The sequence below is a fragment of the Suncus etruscus genome, chromosome 1 (assembly GCF_024139225.1).
Source record: "Suncus etruscus isolate mSunEtr1 chromosome 1, mSunEtr1.pri.cur, whole genome shotgun sequence".
NCBI lineage: Eukaryota > Metazoa > Chordata > Mammalia > Eulipotyphla > Soricidae > Suncus > Suncus etruscus.
In genome coordinates this window covers 165,123,362-165,143,459 of record NC_064848.1, presented here as the reverse complement: position 1 = coordinate 165,143,459, position 20,098 = coordinate 165,123,362, and the positions used below count along the sequence as shown (strand labels likewise).

At 41.3% G+C, this 20,098-nt stretch overlaps 2 protein-coding genes and 1 non-coding gene across 3 annotated transcripts in view; 2 read left to right on the top strand and 1 right to left on the bottom strand.

Moving 5' to 3' along the window:
- PIGS (phosphatidylinositol glycan anchor biosynthesis class S) overlaps positions 1 to 20,098 on the top strand; it is a 1,033,024-nt gene that overhangs the window by 363,887 nt on the left and 649,039 nt on the right. The gene's annotated exons all lie outside the window — the stretch shown is intronic.
- Positions 1 to 20,098, bottom strand: part of NLK (nemo like kinase) — a 149,196-nt gene that overhangs the window by 22,785 nt on the left and 106,313 nt on the right. The window contains exons 4-6 of the mRNA XM_049771765.1: positions 13,967 to 14,073; positions 11,843 to 11,928; positions 6,247 to 6,456 (exon numbers count right to left, since the gene is read on the bottom strand). Of these exons, the coding sequence (XP_049627722.1) occupies positions 6,247 to 6,456; positions 11,843 to 11,928; positions 13,967 to 14,073 (403 nt within the window). The remainder of the gene's footprint in view (positions 1 to 6,246; positions 6,457 to 11,842; positions 11,929 to 13,966; positions 14,074 to 20,098) is intronic.
- Positions 983 to 1,089, top strand: LOC125996030 (U6 spliceosomal RNA). Its single transcript, XR_007491203.1, has one exon. It is a non-coding gene; the product is annotated as a U6 spliceosomal RNA (small nuclear RNA).

The window sequence follows — 20,098 nt, the reverse complement described above, 5'->3', positions numbered from 1 at the left end:
TGGAGCGATTGCACAGTGGTAGGGCATTTGCCTTGCTCGCAGCTGACCCAGGATAAAGTGTGGTTCAATCTTCCAACATCCCATATGGTACCCCAAGCCACTCAGGGATTACTCCTGGCTCTGTGCTCAGAAATCGCCCCTGGCAGACACAGGGGACCATATGGGATGCAGGGATTCAAACCACCATCCTTCTGCATAAAAGGCAAACACATTACCTCCATGCTATCTCTCCAGCCCCACATTTGTTCTAATCTTATAAACTAATTAGTAAAAGCAGTTCATTTGGATTTACTCCAGAACAAAAACTTCTTTTTTATCTCCTCTCCACATCTGGCAGTGCTCAGGTTCTTAAAAATAATGTTTAAAAGCCCGAGTGATAGTACAATGGTAGAGCATTCGCCTTGCAACAGCCGAACCTGGACAGACTGGGTTCAATTCCCAGCATCCCATATGGTCCCCTGAACTTGCCAGGGGCAATTTCTGAGCTCAGAGCTAGGAGTAACCCCTGAGCACCACTGTTGTGGCCCAACCCCTCCCCCAAAATAAAAGTAAATGTTTCATTAATATACCTGCTTTATATATTTATATGCACAAAATCACATTTTAACAAAATGGAGTCTGTAGTGAAAAAAGTTTAAGAAGTCCTAATCTAAATCATCAATATTATCAGCACCCTCCAGTATAATGGTCAAGATAGATTCTTTAGAAAAGTAGTTGTTGATACTTTATTTTGGTTTTTTGGGGGTCAAACCTGGTGATGCTCAGGAGTTCCTCCTGGCTCTGTACTCAGGAATTACTGACAGTGCTTGGGGGAATCATATGGGATGCCATTATCAAATCTGTGTTAAACATATGCAAAAAGCAAGTGTTCTACCTGCTGCCCTATCACTCCAGCTGTTGGTGATACTTTTGGACTTTTAACAACTATAGAAAGCAAGAAGTATTAGTTCATAAATAAAACAAAAAAACATTTCAGAAAGTTGTGCTCGCTTCGGCAGCACATATACTAAAATTGGAACGATACAGAGAAGATTAGCATGGCCCCTGCGCAAGAATGACACGCAAATTCGTGAAGCGTTCCATATTTTTTTTTTAAAAAAGAGAAAAAAAAAACATTTCAGAAAGTTGTCTAAGAAAGTACAGATCCATAAATAAGAAACATTTTTATGAAGTTTGCTTATACTATAGTATGTCGTATCTCAAAGATACTGAGAGAAAATGCAACAAAGAAAACTGCTTCCATTAAAAAATACAAGTTCCTCCCATTTGAAGTCTTTATTTCTTTTTTTGTTTGTTTTTGGTTTTGGTTTTGGCACACCCGGCGGTGCCCAGGGGTTACTCCTGGCTGTCTGCTCAGAAATAGCTCCTGGCAGGCACGGGGGACCATATGGGACATCGGGATTCGAACCAACCACCTTTGGTCCTGGATCGGCTGCTTGCAAGGCAAACACCGCTGTGCTATCTCTCCGGGCCCTGAGGTCTTTATTTCTTGCTTTCAAATATGCTAGTAACAGACATATATGAGTTCTCCTTGGAGGCTATGCCAGACTGGCAATCTCAAGTCCTATATATTTCTCTCTAGAAATGAGATACCTGAATTCTACATCTTTTTAACTTTCCTTTATATATTCTTTACATCAGTAACAAGGATTTGAACACTACCTTAATTTTTGCTTAACTTTTTCTGTAGGGCAGTTTCCATAAATTCAAATATGATGCTTTCCTTATAGGCAAGTGTTTTACTACAGTCCTCCACTCTGCCAACTGAGCTATCGAAGGAGTAAGTCTTTTAAACTATCTGAAAAAGCTGAATAGTAAATAGCAGATACTGGTAATAGACAGTAATAAATGTATCTTGTGCTCAACATTAGTATACACTACCTGGTTATCAAGTTTTAAGGTGTAAACTACAGAAAAAAATTGAATGTACATTAGAGAAACAAATTTATTTATTTTTTTGGCTTAGTTTCATTTTGTTTTTGGGCCATACTCGGTGATGCTCAGGCTTACTCCTGGTTCTGTGCTCTGGAATCCAACAGGCTTAGGGGACCACAGGAATGCTGGGGATCAAACCCAGGTTGGCCATATGCAATGCTATCACTCTGGCTCAAGAAATAAATTTAAATGTTGATAATGATAATAGCATATATAATTTCTTATGTATCGGTTAATTACCAAGATCATAAATGATTTCTGTTAACTGTATGCATTATTTACCAAAGTACAGAATGATCTTTAAACTTTAAAAGTGATCACTCAGGCTAGAGCAGTAGGGTATTTGCCTTGCAAGAAGCCGACTCAGGACCAACCCTGGTTTGATCCCTGGCATCCCATATGGTCCCCCAAGACTCCCAGGAGTTATTTCTGAGTGCAGGAGTAATGGTTTGTTTCGGACTATACATGGTAGTGCTCAGGGGTTATTCCTAGCTCTGTACTCAGGAGACACTCTTGGCAGGCTTTGGGGACTGGAGATTGAATTCAATTTGATTTTGTATGCAAGGCAGTCATTGTGTCACTATACTATTTCTCTGGCCCCTTCCATAACACTTTGTTGCTCAAAACCTTTATATCCTCTGTCTATTTATCCTAATTATCTTGAGGGTTTGGGGCCACACAAAGTAATGTGAACCAAAAACCAAAACCCAAAACAAAACAAAACAAATTAATGTGAAGAAGTTACTCCTGGGGTCTATGCTTTGGGGTCACTCCTACCAAAGCAAGGAACCATCTGTAATACTGGGGATCAAACTGGGGTCACCTACATGAAAGTGCCTTTGATGCCTGTACCATGTCTTTGGATCCTCACTCCTATGACTTTTAGATAAGACTAATTTTCTTTTCTTTTCTTTTTCTTTTTTTTTGGTTTTTGGGCCACACCCGTTTGACGCTCAGGGGTTACTCCTGGCTGTGCGCTCAGAAATCGCCCCTGGCTTGGGGGGGACCATATGGGACGCCAGGGGATCGAACAGTAGTCCTTCCTTGGCTAGCGCTTGCAAGGCAGACACCTTACCTCTAACGCCACCTTCCCGGCCCCTATAAGACTAATTTTCAGGTTGTAGGGATAACTCCTGGCTCTATGCTCAGGGGTTCCTTCAGGCAGTGCTTAGGGGGACTGAATCAAGGTTGCTAGGTACAATGCATACTCCTTAACCCTCTACTGTCTCTCCAGTCTTCCATCACACTCTGTGCAGGATATGCTACAAAGTCCTTTACAGGTTCATATTTTCAGGCTTCTAATCCTACATACTCTGTCATCCCTCCAACATGCTTAAGAGGTCTTACTGCAATGGGTCGTTCCTTTTCCTAGATACTTTTACTCAGCATACTGATTCCTTCATTTTGTGTGGGCCACTACTTAAATGTAATCCTCAAAGACTTCTGCATTATTCTGTTCCATCATCATTCTTATTTTTTTTAATTATTTTTTATTTTTATTTTTACCGTCATCATTCTTTATACCTAGTCTGAAGTATTTTTCTTCAGAGAATGTATTATTAATAGTATAAAATAGTTTGGGGCTGAAGAGATAGCCTGGAGGTAAAGTGTTTGCCTTGCATGCAGAAGGTCGGTGGTTTGAATCCCGGCATCCCATATGGTCCCCCATGCCTGCCAGGGGTGATTTCTGAGCGTAGAGCCAGGAGTAACCCCTGAGCGTTGCTGGGTGTGACCCCCCCCCAAAATAGTATAAAGTAGTATAAAATTAATAGTAAAAAATAATAAATTTATACTTAATAGTTTTCTGGCTCATGTGAAAGTCCTGTCTTACTTACTACTTGCTGCATTAGCATCCTGGAACACTAGTACCACCATGCTGTGAACATGTGTGATGTGCTTACTATGTTGTAGGCGTTTTATTTAGCCCTGCTACTTCATTTAACCTGCACAATTCTCAGAGATAGTGGCAAGGCTCAATATGAATCAATCTGATTCTAGTAGAGCTCATCATTGCTGCCTTATTTTCACATAAAGAATATTGTTAAAATTTATAAATAAAAGTTACTTAAAAATCATCCTAGAGCTGGGGAGATAATATAGGGGTAAGGTGCTTGTCATGCATGTGGTGTACCTTGGTTCAATTATCAGCACTGCATATGGCTGCACGAGCACATCAGAAGTGATTCCTGAGTACTGAATCAGATGCAGCCCAAAATAAAAACCAAAAAAAAGATTAAGAAAATATGCAAAGAAAAATATTAATATAAAGGCAAATAGTTAAAAGTATCATGAGGGGCCATAGTTATAATAAAGAGGTTAAGACACATGCCTTGCACACAGCTATCCCTAATTTGGTCCATGGTACATGGTTCCGCAAGCATTGCTGGTTACAGCCTCAAGACCCCAGCATTGCTAGAGTGGACCAGGTAATCTCTAACACTGTAGGGTATGTATTTGACTCCTAAGTGGTTAAGAATGACTGATGGGAGGGGTTATAGTGACAGCACAGCAGGTAGAGTCTTATATGTGGCTGACCTGTGACTCCCACAATTCCACATGCTCCGTCAAGTCCCACCAGGAGTTTTGTGTGTGTGTGTGTGTGGTTTTTGGGTCACACCCGGCAGTGCTCAGGGGAAACCCCTGGCTCCATGCTCAGAAATTGCTCCTGGCAGGCATGGGGGACTATATGGGAAGCCGGATTCGAACTGATGACCTTCTGCATGAAAGGCAAACACCTTATAACCTCCATGCTATCTCTCCGGCCCAACCAGGAGTATTTTTAAGCAGAGAGCCAGGAGTAAGCCCTGAGCATTGCTAGGTGTTGACCGCCCCCCTATAAACACACACACACACATACACACACACACACACACACAATTTCCTGTTGCTACACTTTAACTAGTGTATCACAATCCTTGCCATATTTAAGTTTAGCTAAATAATAAAAGCTAGAAATGCTTCTTTCCAAATGTTTCAGTTTAAAGACGAACATTAAAAATTTATTATCTCAGCTGGAAACAGCAGCCATCACTGGATCAAAAATCAAGCTCCCAGGGAGACTGCTGAAGAAAAATGGCAATGCCGCAGTGAGTGGCACCCTAATGTTGTCTCAACTTTGTCCTGGTGGGCTAGAGCTCTGGAGAGCCAACCAGGTCCATCGAAAGGCCAAGCTTGCAGGATGCTGACATTAAAAAAGTGCAGCTAAGGCATGGAGGGAATGAAGCTGGAGCTTTGGAGAGCAGTACAGGTCCAACCACATGGCCAACCTTGGAGATTTGGGTATTAGAGTGCAACTGAGCCATGTACAGAGTGCAGCGAAGCTAGGCAGGGTCCTGTGATGTGGTAGAGGCGGCAGCATGGCTATAATACCACTACAATCAGCCAACCAGCAAGTCTTAGCTATGAGACCTGGGAGCCATTCTTTTGGACATACTCTCACCCAGCACAGTCCTGCTTCTCTGGCAATTCAGGTAGGGCCTCCGGTCCAGCCTGCATTTTCAACTAAGGTTCCTGCACACAGACAGAAGTGTGGCCTTAAGACAGGCAAGAGCAAAGACAAGCAGCTGCAGTGAAGATGGATAGCTTTTGGAATCAAAAGGGCTACTGAGAATCAGGCTAATCACCTAGAGATGAGCATAGCCACTCCGCCTCACTCTGTAGCCTCACAGATTTCTTCTAGCCAAGAAGCCCCACCACAACACTAACAAATTAAATTTATAATCTTGGGGCTAAGGATATAGCTCAGCAGTAGATCATGGGGTTCTGAGTTTGATTTTTGGTATTCTACACCACAACTAATAACCAAATTCATTTTCTTATCAGACCCTTTAGTTAGACAAACTAAGAACTGAAGGTTATACCGATTTCAATTTGTTCCATCAATCTGCTGTTAAGAGCATCAGTGCATGTAGTAAAACCAACTCTCCATATTTTAGGCTTGAGATGCACAAAATGAATCTCTGTAAACGTTATTCTTTGGGGGGGGGGGGGTCACACCCAGCAGTGCTCAGGGGTTACTACGGGCTCTACGCTCAGAAATTGCTCCTGGCAGGCTTGGAGGACCATATGGGATGCCGTGATTCGAACCACCGTCCTTCTGCATACAAGGCAAATGCCTACCTTCATGCTATCTCTCCGGCACTGAATCTCTGTAATCTTTTCACTTTTTAATTTTCTGAATTTTTAGTGAACCTAAATCTGCTAAAAGCAATTTAAATCTACAATGAATAGTCCAACTGCATGTGCAAAGAAGAGGTTTCCTTTAAATCTGTAAGAGAACTGAAAACTGCTCAAGTTCAAGTGGAATCATACCTGCTGAATGGGACTCTGTGCTTGAAACAGTATTCTTCGTCCAAGCAGTTCTGCAAAAATACATCCAACTGACCAGATGTCAATAGCATTGCTGTAATGACGGCTGCCCATCAGGATTTCTGGAGCCCGATAATACTGAGTAACAACTTCCTGAGTCATATGACGAGATTCATCTAATTCTTCCACTCTGGCCAATCCAAAATCACAAATCTAAATAGAAAAGATTATCAAAGTATTATCAAGCACACAAAGTTTATTTATTCTTTGTTTTTTTTTTTTTTTTTTGGTTTTTGGGTCATACCCAGGGGCGCTCAGTGGTTACTCCTGGCTCTGTGCTCAGAAATCGTTCCTGGAGGACCATATGGGATGCCCGGATTCAAACCACCATCTGACCTGGATTGGCTGCTTGCAAGGCAAATGCCCTACCGCTGTGCTATCTCTCCTGCCCCATATTTATTCTTTGTAGTGCAAGAAATTGAATTTAGGATGCCACATATGCCAGGCTCTATTACTGAATAATAGCCCCAGAATTTGATTTTGAGTTAGAGGAGGGAAAAAGTCTCAAACTTCCACAGTTCCATATAAAATGGTATCTTTTTTTTTGTAGGATTTTCAGCACTTTATTGGGAAGGGCTTGGATCACACCCAGTGGCGCTCAGGGGTGACTCCTGGCACTGTGCTCAGAAATTGCTCCTGGCAGGCTTTGGAGACCATATAAGATGATGGGAATTGAACCTGGGTTATCTCAGGTCGGCCGTGTGCAAGGCAAACACCCTACTGCTGTGGTATCACTCTAATCCTATAAAATGATGTATCTTAAGACTATTCTTCTCATCTTTTTTCTGTTTTCAATTGGTGACTAAAGAAACAGGTTTAATGTAGAAGCCAAGCTATATCTATTTTTGTTAGTTTGTTTTTGGGCCACACAAGGTGACGCTCAGTGGTTACTCTTGGCTATATGCTCAGAAATCACTCCTGGCTTGGAGAACCATATAGGACACTGGGAGATCGAACTGCGGTCTGTCCTAGATCAGTGCGTGCAAGGCAAAAGCCCTACCTATAAAAAATATACATATATTTTTTTGGCTTTTGGGTCACACCCGGCAGTGCTCAGGGGTTCCTCTTGGCTCTACACTCAGAAATCGCTCCTGGCAGGCTCGGCAGAACATATGGGATGCCAGGATATGAACCACCGTTCTTCTGCATGCAAGGCAAACAACCTATCTCCATGCTATCTCTTCGGTCTTTTTTTGTTTTGTTTCGTTTTTTTGGTTTTTGGGCCACACACACTCGGTGATGCTCAGGGGTTACTCCTGGCTATGCATTCAGAAATCCTGGCTTGAGGGACTGTATGGGATGGCAGGGGATTGAACCTTGGTCTGTCCTAGGTCAGCCGCGTACAACCATTCTGGCCCCTCAGGGCTTATTCTTTACTCTTTCCTCAGGGATCAATTCTGGTGGATCCTAGTTACCCTTAATTTTTGTCATGCCTTTCTTTCTGTCTCAAATCCACTATATCTGGTTTCATCAACTGGATTTGTTTTTGTAGATGGGAGTCAGCAGTACGCAATCAAAATTTTGAATACTTAAACAAACAAAAGGGCTAGTTAAGGCCAGAGAGATAAATTAAGTGATAGAGTACATGTCTTGTATTGCCTAGTATCCTGAGCAACACTAGTAATTGGTCCTAGGAGCCCCTACTAAACTAACCCACAAAACTTCCAAGGTCATACAGATAAAAATACAAAAGAATAAATTGTTGCTCAAATCTGCTAAGTCCAATGCTCAAATATGTACATATTTTAAGATTCTATTATTTGGGGCCCGGAGAGATAGCACAGCGGTGCTAGCCTTGCAAGCAGTCGATCCAGGACCTAAGGTGGTTGGTTCGAATCCCGGTGTCCCATATGGTCCCCTGTGCCTGCCAGCAGCTATTTCTGAGCAGACAGCCAGGAGTAACCCCTGAGCACCGCCGGGTGTGGCCCAAAAACCAAAAAAAAAAAAAAAAAAAGATTCTATTATTTGGCTACAACTTTTAGGATACTTTTAAACAAAACAAAGAGAAAGAAAGTTCAATTTACTTTTTGCCTATTTGATGCACTTAAAAAAAAGAGACAGGGGAAATACATGCTTAGTATGTGCAAGACTCTGAGTTTGATCATGAAAACTGCTCTAGAGGCCCTCAAGCAGAGATGAGCAGAGCATCCCTAGGATATGGGAAATAAACTATGCCCCAGCCCTGAAAACAAAACAAAGCAAAACACTAACAAAATTTTGTTATAAAGAAAATGCTGAGGCTGGAGCAATAGCACGGTGGTAGGGCATTTGTCTTGCATGCAGCTAACCCAGAACTGACCCAGGTTCGATTCCCAGCATCCCATATAGTCCCAGAGCATGCCAGGAGCATTTTCTGAGTGCAGAGCCAGGAATAACCCCTGAGCGGCACTGGGTGTGGCCGAAAAACTAAAAAATAAAGAAAATGCTCAGCCCTAAAAATACAACACCAGAACTAACAAAATTTACTATTACAAAGAAAATTCCATTTTCTTAAAAAACAGCTGTGATTTTGAGTTATCTGTAGCAATTTGCCTAATAGACCAGGTAAACATGAAGTGAGCTTAACTGATCTGTTGAGATTTTTCACAAAATTATCTTGTTCTTTTATTTTTTTATTATTTTTATTATTATTTTTTTTTGGTTTCTGGGCCACACCCAATGACGCTCAGGGGTTACTCCTGGCTATGCGCTCAGAAGTCGCTCCTGGCTTGGGGGACCATATGGGATGCCGGGGGATCGAACCGAGGTCCATCCAAGGCTAGCGCAGGCAAGGCAGGCACCTTACCTCTAGCGCCACCACCCGGCCCAATATTATCTTGTTCTTAAAAGAAAAAAATATATTCACAATACGAATGGGATGGCGGGGGGGAGAAAAAAAAAATGGGATACCAGGAGTCAGAGTGATAGCACAGCGGTAGGGCATTTGCCTTGCATGCAGCAGACCCGGGACTGACCTGGGTTCAATTCCTGATTCCATCATCCCATATGGTCCCCCGAGCCTGCCAGGAGCATTTCTGAGGACAGAGCCAGAAGTAACCCAAGTGCCCAAAAACAAAAAAAAATAATGGGATATCAGTAACTGAATCTGGGTTAGCCATGTATAAGTTCATGCTGTACTTATCTTCCTGGCTCACGAAAGGATACTAATTTAAAAGAAATTTTGTATTTTACGTGAATTTGTATATTTGAAAAGAATTGCTGGATATATACGACTCAAAAACTGAAAGAAAAAAAATAAAGAAAAGCAACAGAAAATAAATAGAAACCTCAAGCAGTTAATGTCATCAAGTGCAACATTCTAAACAAAATGCTTTTGTGTACAGTCTTCCACTCAGAAACACAAATAAGTCTTAAATTGTCACGCAACTGATTTGTTATAAACAGGACAAAGAATTCCTGACTATAAGGTTTTAGTAAAAAAAAAAAAATAATGGGACAGAGACAGTACAGTGGATAAGGCATATGGTGCCCTGATTACTGCCAAGAATGACCCTTGATCAGAGGCCAGGAAAGAGCCCTAAGCAGGGCTGGATGTGTCCTAAAATAAATTAATATGAATTAGAGATGTGCCCTAAACTAATTAATATGGATTAGAGGAACAGACTGAAGATCTCTTTAAAAATTAAAAAGTTGCAGGGCTGGAGTGATAGTAAAACTTGGAGGGTATTGCCTTGCAATGCAGCTGACCAGGTTTCAATCCCTGGCATCCCATATGGTCCTTAAGCACTGTCAGGAGTAATTGCTAAGTACAGAGCCAGGAGGAGTAACCCTTGAGTATCTCTGGGTATAGCCCCAAACCAAAAATTAAAAAAGGCTGAGGTTTGATCCCTGGAACCATATATGGTTCCCTGAGCACCACTTATAATATTCCAGGAATACAGAACCAGGAGTAGTGCCTGAACACTGCTAGGCATGGCCCAACACCCCTCTCATCAAAAAAGTAAAAAGTCTGGGGCTGGGGGTGGGGTGGGATGGAGGGAGATTTGGGACATTGGTGGTGGGAATGTTGCACTGGTGAAGGGGGTGTTCTTTACATGACTGAAACCTAATCACAATCATTTATGTAATCAAGATGTTCAAATAGGGCCCGGAGAGATAGCACAGCGGCGTCTGCCATGCAAGCAGACGATCCAGGACCAAAGGTGGTTGGTTCAAATCACGGTGTCCCATATGGTCCCCCGTGCCTGCCAGGAGCTATTTCTGAGCAGACAGCCAGGAGTAACCCCTGAGCACTGCCAGGTGTGGACCAAAAACCAAAAAAAAAAAAAAAAAAAAAAAAGATGTTCAAATAAAGAAGAAAAACAAAAGTCTGGGACCAAGGGGGGTTAAGGTGTCTCGAATAGAGTCACCTCAGTTTTTTGTTTTGTTTTGGGGCCACACCTGTTTGACGCTCAGGAGTTACTCCTGGCTATGCGCTTGCAAGGCAGACACCTTACCTGTAGCGGCACCTTCCCGGCCCCAGAGTCACCTCAGTTTGATTATGGGTGCTATGTACATATGGTTCTCCAAGCAATGCCAGGTGTGACTCAAAGCTCCTCCACCCAAAATGTAAAAAGTTGGTTGGGAGATGTGCATCAAAATTATAAATATTAATGTTACTGCAAACATGTTACTAAATTACAATTAAAAGGAAAAATAAAATAGAACAGCAGTAGCGCGTTTGCCTTGCATGCAACCAATACAGGACGGAAGGTGGTTAGAATTCTGGCATCCCATATGGTTCCCAGTACCTGGCAGGAGTAATTTCTGAGTGCAGAGACAGGAGTAACCCTGAGCGCCGCTGGGTATGACCCCCCCCCAAAAAAAAACCCCAAAAGTGTTGTTTGTTTTGGGCCCACATCCAGTGATGTTCAGGGATTACTCTTGGCTCTGACTCAGAAATCACTCCTAGTAGGCTCAGGGGACCAAATGGAATGGTGGGGATCAAATCTGGGTCAGTTGCATGCAAGGCAAATGCCCTGCCCCAGTCAGCCCAGCACCTGACCAGTTATGCTATCCCTCTGGTCCCATAGACAAAGCATTTTAAAAGCCATATATTATTCCCATGTAAACAGAGGCTTACTAGTCTAATTAGTCTAATATCTATTTAAATGTACACTTTCTTTGATAATAGAATCTATTCTTTATTATCACATTGTAATACCAATTTTAATGTTCTCAAAATATGCAAAATGGCAAACAGTTTGAATGGAGACTACTAATCAGTTACATGACAATGATTACTAATATTGCTAGAAAAAACTGGTCAAGTGATGAAATTATAAACGCCTTTCACAAGACATGATTTTTTTTGGGGGGTGGGGTGGGGGTTCTGGGCCACACTGGCAGCACTCAGAGGTTACTCCTGGCTCTGCACTTAAAAATCATCCTGACCGGCTTGGCGGACCATATGGGCTGACAGGAACCAAACTCGTGCTAACCACGTGCAAAGCAAACACCCTATCTGCTGTGCTGTCACTCCGGCCTCAACAAGACATGTTCTTACACCTGCTGTGACATTTTAATTTTTTCTCCAATGTTTAAATAATCTGAAGCCTACCTTCAGAACACAGTTGCTGTTCACAAGGAGATTCCCTGGCTTAATGTCTCGATGTAAAATGCCAGCTGAATGGAGATATTTCAAACCTGAAATAGTAAAAGTTTAATTACAATTTAGGACCTGTAATCAACTCTATATAACTTTATAATGAACACAATTAAAACACAATTAGAAGTCATTTAAAAAAACCCAAGTAAAATAAAGTGTCATCTGATATTTGCATAATTAGATAATGCCTATAATTCAAAACATAATTTAGATTTCCAGTATATATAAGTTTTTCCTGAGCAATGGATTTAGGCTAACTTAACAACTGATAAAACAAATATCGCTCAATTGCTCATAACTGTGGCTACTAGAACTCTGCTAATGATACTCTCAATCTGTGATTTTGAGTAAGCACAACAGGTAAGTTCCCATTTTCCAGCAGGGAGTCTTTCTTAGGACAGAAAAATTCAGAAACTTGTTCAAATTTGTCAGTAGTATTCTTCACCACTAAGAACCAAGAGGATAATTAATTACTTTGATTTTTTTTTTTTTTTTTGGTTTTTGGGCCATACCCGGCATTGCTCAGGGGTTACTCCTGGCTGTCTGCTCAGAAATAGCTCCTGGCAGGCAGGGGGACCATATGGGACACCGGGATTCAAACCAACCACCTTTGGTACTGGATCTGCTGCTTGCAAGGCAATCGCCATTGTGCTATCTCTCCAGGCCCTACTTTGATACTATTTTTAACGTCTTGAAAAACTGGGAACTGGGTGCCAAAGAAATAGTACTGCAGGGAAGGCACTTGCCTGAAATGTGGCTGACTGGGTTTGAACAGCAGTATAGTACAGGGTTCCAGAGTCCTGCCAAGAGTGATCCCCAAGGGCAGAGCCAGGAATAAGCCCTGAGCATCGCTGGGTGTGGCCTCTAAAAACAATCCCTCCAAAATAAATAAAAAATTAAAAATTGGGAACTTTAGTACCACTAAAGTACTACATCTTCAAAATTTAGTCTATTTTTGAATAAAACAAACTGCATATTTTTCCAAAGTGTAAAAAAAAATAATACCCCCTTTACTATAACAAGTATATGGAAGGTGAACTGCCTAGTTTTGTTTAATATTGTGTATGGATTTTAACCCTCTTGGCAGACACTTTTCAATCTATAATTGATGTGAATATTTTAAGAACAGTTTTACCAGCTAAGAATGCTTCAGTTTTAAATAATTCTCCATTTATAGCAGCAAAATTCTGAAGGACACACAGAAAGTGCAACAACGTTGGCTCCAGTCACTTCTCAGTTAAGTCTTTAATGGGTCAATTTGGCCAAATATTTAGCTGGCTATTCTGTTTCAAACTTTGGCATCAAGAGTCATTTTTACCTGTTCAATTTGGACTCAAATATACCAGTCAACAATTACTTAGCCCACTTGCAGGTAACACTGCTAAGTTTTATTTTATTTATTTATTTTTGGTTTTTGGGTCACACCTGGCAGTACTCAGGGGTTACGGTTATTTCTGGCTCTGCTCTCAGAAATCACTCCTGGTAGGCATGGGGATGGGGGGAGACCATATGGGATGCTAGGATTCGAACCACCATCCATCCCAGCTGTGTGCAAGGCAAATGGTCCTACAGCTGTGCTATTTCTCTGGCCTCAACTTTTTTTTTTTTTTTTAAGTTTTTGGGTCACACCCAGCAGTGCTCAGGGGTTACTTCTGGCTCTATGCTCAGAAATCGACCCTGGCAGGCACAGGGGACCATATGGGATGCCAGGATTCGAACCACCGTCCTTCTGCATGCAAGGCAAACTACCTCCATGCTGCCTCTCCGGCCCCTGGCCTCAACTTTTATATTTAAATTTAGTCATCTAAAGGCAGCTACATCTCCAAATAAAGCCTTTTGGTAAAAAATTTTTGACAAATCTTCTCCCTTTATCAAATCCTGCCACTTGCCACCTTAAACTACCACTCAACTGCTACCCTTTAAAGCATTTGAACATAAAAGTATAGAGATTAAAGAGACCTAGGTCAAAAGAAAAAGGTGTCTAGATAAGAAGAAAGCCTCAAAAGTCAGATTAACGTTTGAATGAAAAGCAAAACATTTCATGTATATAGTAACAATTGGAAAAAGTAATCTTACCTCGCAAAATCTGATAAAGAAAAACTTTGACATGATCTGAGCTGAGTGGTTGAGGAGAGACAATAATTTTATGCAGGTCACTCTGCATCAATTCTGTGACAACATATCTTAAAGTTTTAAGTTAAGGAGAGCTCTGAGTATTCAACCCCTACTTCCCTCAAAGCAGAGAATAGCTCTAAAGAAAAGCTTCCATTCTTAAGGATTCCAGCCTTCAGGAGACAAAACTGCAAAAATAAAAAACTTACATATTTATACATTAACAGAAGTAATCAGCCAAAGGATCCCACTTAATCGATGTTATAAAAGATAAAAGGGCAAACATTTTAAGTGATAAAAGGGCCAGGCCAGGAAAAGTGTGAAGTAAAAAGAGGGTTTTGTTTGATAGATCATAACTTTTTTATTTTGGTTTTTGGGTCACACCCAGCAGCACTCAGGGTTTACTCCTGGCTCTATGCTCAGAAATTGCCCCTGGCAGGGACGGGGTGACCATATGGGATGCGCTGGGATTCGAACCACTGACCTTCTGCATGAAAGGCAAATGCCTTACCTCCATGCTATCTCTCCGGCCCCCTCACTATAACTTTTTGTTTTGGGGCCACACCCAATGATGCTCAGGGGCTACTCTGGGCTCTGCACTCAGGAATTATTCCTGATGGATTTACAGGACTCAGTATCCTCAGTATCTGGGATAATGAGGACTGAACCAGGATCTCACTGCATGCAAGTCAAATACCCTATTCACTCAACTGTACTGTCCCTCCAGTCCCAGTTACTGGAATATTCTTTCAATCCAAATGAGAGGATTGGTGGTCTCACTCTAAGCCTCTCTCTAGGATACCAACAGAAAAATGACAACCTACCCACAACATGGCTTAAGTTCGTTTATAAAGTACAGTACTAAAATTGTAGCTAAACTTAGACTCAATAACCTTTATAGCCTAATTCTTTTATTTAGCTAGTTATACATTTATTTCCCCTTATTAAAATTTAAATTATACTGTTATATCTTCAGTATTGTTTTTTCCATGAACAGATTAGAGTGATCAAAGGCTGGAGGAAGAAAGCAATAGAGAATATGAGCTCTTGACCATCTTTTTTGCCACATTTAAAAAGGCAGACTCACATCTTATCCTGACTTAATTAACTGACCAAAACTTGGTGAGTTGGATATTGAGGTGTCTTAGTGGTAGACCACATGACTTTTGTGAACCTTGTGTTCAAATCATCTACTTAAAAAAAAGGGGGGGGATAAGTTGAATGATTTAAGTATAATCTTTTTATTAATTTTCATTAATTTGGGGGGGGGGGAGGGTTTTTGGGTCACAACCGGCAGCACTCAGGGGTTACTCCTGGCTCTATACTCAGAAATTGGCCCTGGCAGGCACGGGGGACCATATGGGATGCTGGGATTTGAACTACCGTCTTTCTGCATGGAAGACAAACACCTTACCTCCATGCTATCTCTCCGGGCCCTAATATCTTTATTTAAGCACCATGATTACAAAAATATTTGTAGTTGGGTTTCAGTTATATAATTCAGCACAGTGGGTAGGGCACTTGCTTTACAGGAAGTCAACCTGGTTTTTGATCCCTGGCACCCCACTGAGGACCCCAAAGCCTGCCAGGAATTATCTCAGACATGTAGAGTCAAGAGTAAGTCCTAAGCACTCTGGGTATGCCCCTCTCCTCAATTTAAATTAAAAGCCATTGATTTTAGGAAGCTACTATAAAAAGACTTCAGTCTGGGGCCAAAGAGATAGCATGGATGTAGGGTGTTTGCCTTGCAAGCAGAAGCCTGCCAGGAGCGATTTCTGAGCAGAGTCAGAAGTAACCCGAGAGCAGCCGGGTGTGACCCAAAAAAAAACAAAAACCAAACATAAACAACAATAACAACAAAAAAGATTTCAATTCTTTAAACACTACTCTGTAAAAGATAGTTTTATAGTCTGAGGAAAACACTAATGCCTGGGGCTTGGCAGAGTAAGTCTCCAGTAGAGGTCTGAGTTTGATTCCCTGCACAACGAAACAAACCCTGAAGTCTCACTAGCCCCATGCAATTGCAAGCAGGGAAACTGAAACAAAACTCACAACCTATTCCTTGCTGCAGCTATTTTGCAGTTTTTCAGATCCTTCTTCCAGAGAAAACTTGCCAATTTTAAAAGAACAACCAATCAGATGTTCACTGTTCTATGTCACTTATTCCTTGTTCTACTCCCTTTACTGCTGCCTTCTTCATCTACTCAGTCTCAGTCCAGTCTTGACTGCAACTCTCAACTACCAGACTTCTGGTGTTTTTAAGAAACCAGATATGTAGTCTTCTGGATTCAAATTGTTGGAACATTCACTGTAGCCCGAGGGGTTGCACCTTTGAGCCTGGTATATGTTTTTCTGTGACACATTCAGCCATATGCTGATTTTGCTCATAGGACTATATGATGGTGAGAGTGAACTGGAGTTGATCCCATGCAAAAGCAATTCCTAATCCCTATACTAAATGTTCATGAAAGATTTTGAGATGAAGAAGGCTGGTCTTTCAGAGTACAAAGTAATGATGGAATTATCAAAATTGCTTGGTCTGACTTCTATGGATTTTTCTCATTGGCCTGTATTTCTTGGACTATGAAATATGAATCTTTGTTTATCAAGAGAAACTATCTGAGCCCAATCAACAAATACCAAGCCAAAAAAACACAAAAAAGCCCCATCTCCTGTGGTAGTGTTCTAGTTCTAGGTGACACACCATCACAAGAGAGAGCTGGAGTCTCCGGGTGCTTATTAACAAGTAAAGAGGGTCCTAGGACTCTAGTTTTAGAATTCACAGGTAAATACTAGATATATTAAAAACAAAGATGAGACAGAATGTGTCTTTAAAACTTACATTCACTATTGGGCTTTGAGTATTATTTTTATGAGCTTAAAAAGAATGGGCCAGAGTAACTGTAGAGCAGGTAGCGTGTTTACCAAGCATGCAGTCAACTCAGGTTAGAATACCAGCACAAGCCCACTAGGAGTGATCCCCAAGCACTACTCAATGTGGCCCAAAAGTGCCTACCCCAATCCTCAGCCCCAAATTGTATTGTGCTAAGTGATCTTTACTTGGAGAGAATTTTAAAATACTTCTAGGTTATCTACCTGTTTGGCTTTCTTTTACTCACTGTTGTGCCTTCTCAGTCATCCCTTGTTGTCTTCTCTTAGCCAAACACTTAAAGCTAAAATGCCCCAGTATACTGATTTTGTTATCGTTTTTTTTTTTTTTGTTTTTGTTTCTCAGCCACACCCAGTGATGCTCAGGGGTTACTCCTGGCTATGCACTCAGAAATCGCTACTGGGTTGGGGAACCATATGGTATGCTGGAGGATCAAACCTTGGTCTATCCTAGGCTAGCGTGTGCAAGGCAGATGCTTTATAGCTTGTGCCACCGCTCCGGCCCCATTATACTGATTTTTAAAATTGAAAACCCCCCCCTTTTTTTTTAACTGCTTTTATGATTATAGTTTAGAAGCATACAGATACCACTATTAATGTTTATGACTGTTTTCATCAGCACACTCAGCTGTGCTCAAAGCTTACTCCTCATTCTGTTCTAGGGATCACTCCTGGCAGTTCTTAGAGACCCATATGGGATGCCAGGTATCAAACCCAGATTCGCTGTGTGTAAGGCAAACACCCTACCTACGGTACTACTGCTCCATCCCAAAATGTTTGTCATCTTCACATACATAGTAATACCTCACCAACAGCAAAATACCCAAGACTCCACCAATAACAATATTATTTCTATACAAACTCACTTTTCAAGCATTTGGGAAGGGGGGTGTTTCTGGGACACATTTGGTGGTGCTCAGACAGTGCCGTACCTCCTCTACATTCTCTCTCTTGCTTCGGACTCCCAACTTTGTATCTGTAACCTAATAAAACTATCAACTCCAGGTGATTGTTTGTTTGGGGGGGACATTTAGCAATGTCAGGTATCACTCCTGGTGGGGCTCAGGACCATATGGAGTACTGAGAATCAAAACCAAGTCAGTTGAATGCAAGACAAGTACCCTACTCTCTGTACTATCTTTCTAGCTATAGGCTTCCCCCCCAGGCAGCCTGTTTTCTAGCCAATTGCTCACATCACAAAGCATATTTAAGAATCACCTTTGAAATAGAATTGTCAAAGCAGATCATATTTTATATGTATACCTACCTCTAAAACATGTATATATGTCTTTCCATGGTATATATTCTTTTCTGGGTGGGGGGGCACAAATGACAGTGCTTAGAGGACTAGATATTGCTGTGCTTAGAGAGAACTATATAGTGTTGGGGATCAACCCAGACCTCCTCGTGTAAAGTATGTATGTATGTATGTATGTATGTATGTATGTATGTATGTATGTATGTAAAGTATGTATCCAGCTGATAGTGAGCTCTCTGGTTCTTTATAACTTTTTTTATAATATCACTGAGTACCTAAATAATAATCCATATTAATGCAGTATGTCACAGTTTAAGCAATCTTCCCCCAATTGGCCCCTAGGCTATTACTATTTGACTATAGTGTAGCTTCATGGTAAGGTTTAGAGTTTCATTTCATCAGGGACTTTTAATTATGTGTAGAACCTCTCTTGGGTTAATCCTTTCCTCCAGAGAAAAAAGTCCTCTTAATTTCTGTCTTAGAGGATAAAGGCCAGGCTCTTAGAAGGCAATGGTGAGTGAGGCAAGGGAACAGAGAAACAAGTCATAGCTCAGTGTATCTCAGGTAATAAGTCAGTCTTCTGCAGGATAGCAGAACATATGAATATCTTGTTACTTCTTATAAAGGGTAAAAATTACTTCCATCTTGTATCCTATTCTGAGATACTTGAAGCCTCCCATCTCTGAGACAGTGTATGAGTGTTTGTTTGCCAGCCTAGATTTCTACTATTCATGTTTGAGAGTTTAACTTTTGTTTTAAAAATAGAAGCCATATCCAGCATTGCTTGGGTGCTGGCATTCCTGGGCATTCTTGGCCAGATGCTGTGGGGTTTGATGGTAGGAGTCAATTTCTGAACTTCACAAGGAACAAGGTTTCATGAGTGCAAGGCATACTTTTAATTCTTTTCTGATACTTTAGGAGGGCTGCAGAAGAACTGGCATATGTACTATCATCTAAGTTTTAGGGTTAAAATTGCTTACATGTTTACTTGCCTCATAAAGGTACAAATGTGAGATGTAATAGAAGATCAAGAATGTCTGGGACCAGAGATTTAATCCCCCAGACCTCAAAAAGAGTAAAAAAAAAATTCCTTGAGCACTGAAAGCACTTTTCTGTTTGTTGTCAGTGATAGTTGTTGTTTGCTGACATTTTCTTTTGTTTGTTTTTAGGTCTGGCATCACTTTATTTAGGACTTATTCCTAGCTCTGTGCTCAGAATCACTCCCAGAGAGACTAGGAGGACATAGAGAATGTTGGTGATTGAACTGGAGTCAGCTGTGTCAAGGTACATGCTCTAACTCCTGTTCTACCCCTCCAGTCCTACTGATATTTCCTTTTGGGGTGTGTGTGTATGCTGGGGGGGGGGAAGACCACACTGTAAGCAATGTTCATAATTCATAATCCTGGCTCTGTACTCAGGAATTACTTCTGGCAGGCTGAGGAGACCATATTGGATGCTGGGGATAGAACCCAAATTGGCTACTGGCAAGGAAAGTGTCCTACCCACTGTATTATGGCTATAACCTGCTGACACTTTTCTGTTCCAAGTAGGAATAAAAAATTCTTGTGTGGGGGGCCGGAGAGATAGCATGGAGGTAGAGCGTTTGCCTTGCATGTAGAAGGATGGTGGTTCGAATCCTGGCATCCCATATAGTCTTCTGAGCCTGCCAGGAGCGATTTCTGAGCATAGAGCCAGGAGTAACCCCTGAGCGCTGCCGGGTGTGACCCAAAAACCATAAAAACAAACAACCAAACAAACAAAAACCCCAAAAAGTTCTTGTGTGGAAAAACCAGGTTATATTCTATTTTATATCAGATATCTGTAAAACTGGCAGCCAAATTGTATTGACAAATTTTTACTGGAAGTAGTCACAGTTGGTATGCATGCAGGCAACAGAGAGAAAACATCTTAATTTTCAAGTTATCAGTTTGAATTCATAATGCTGGCTT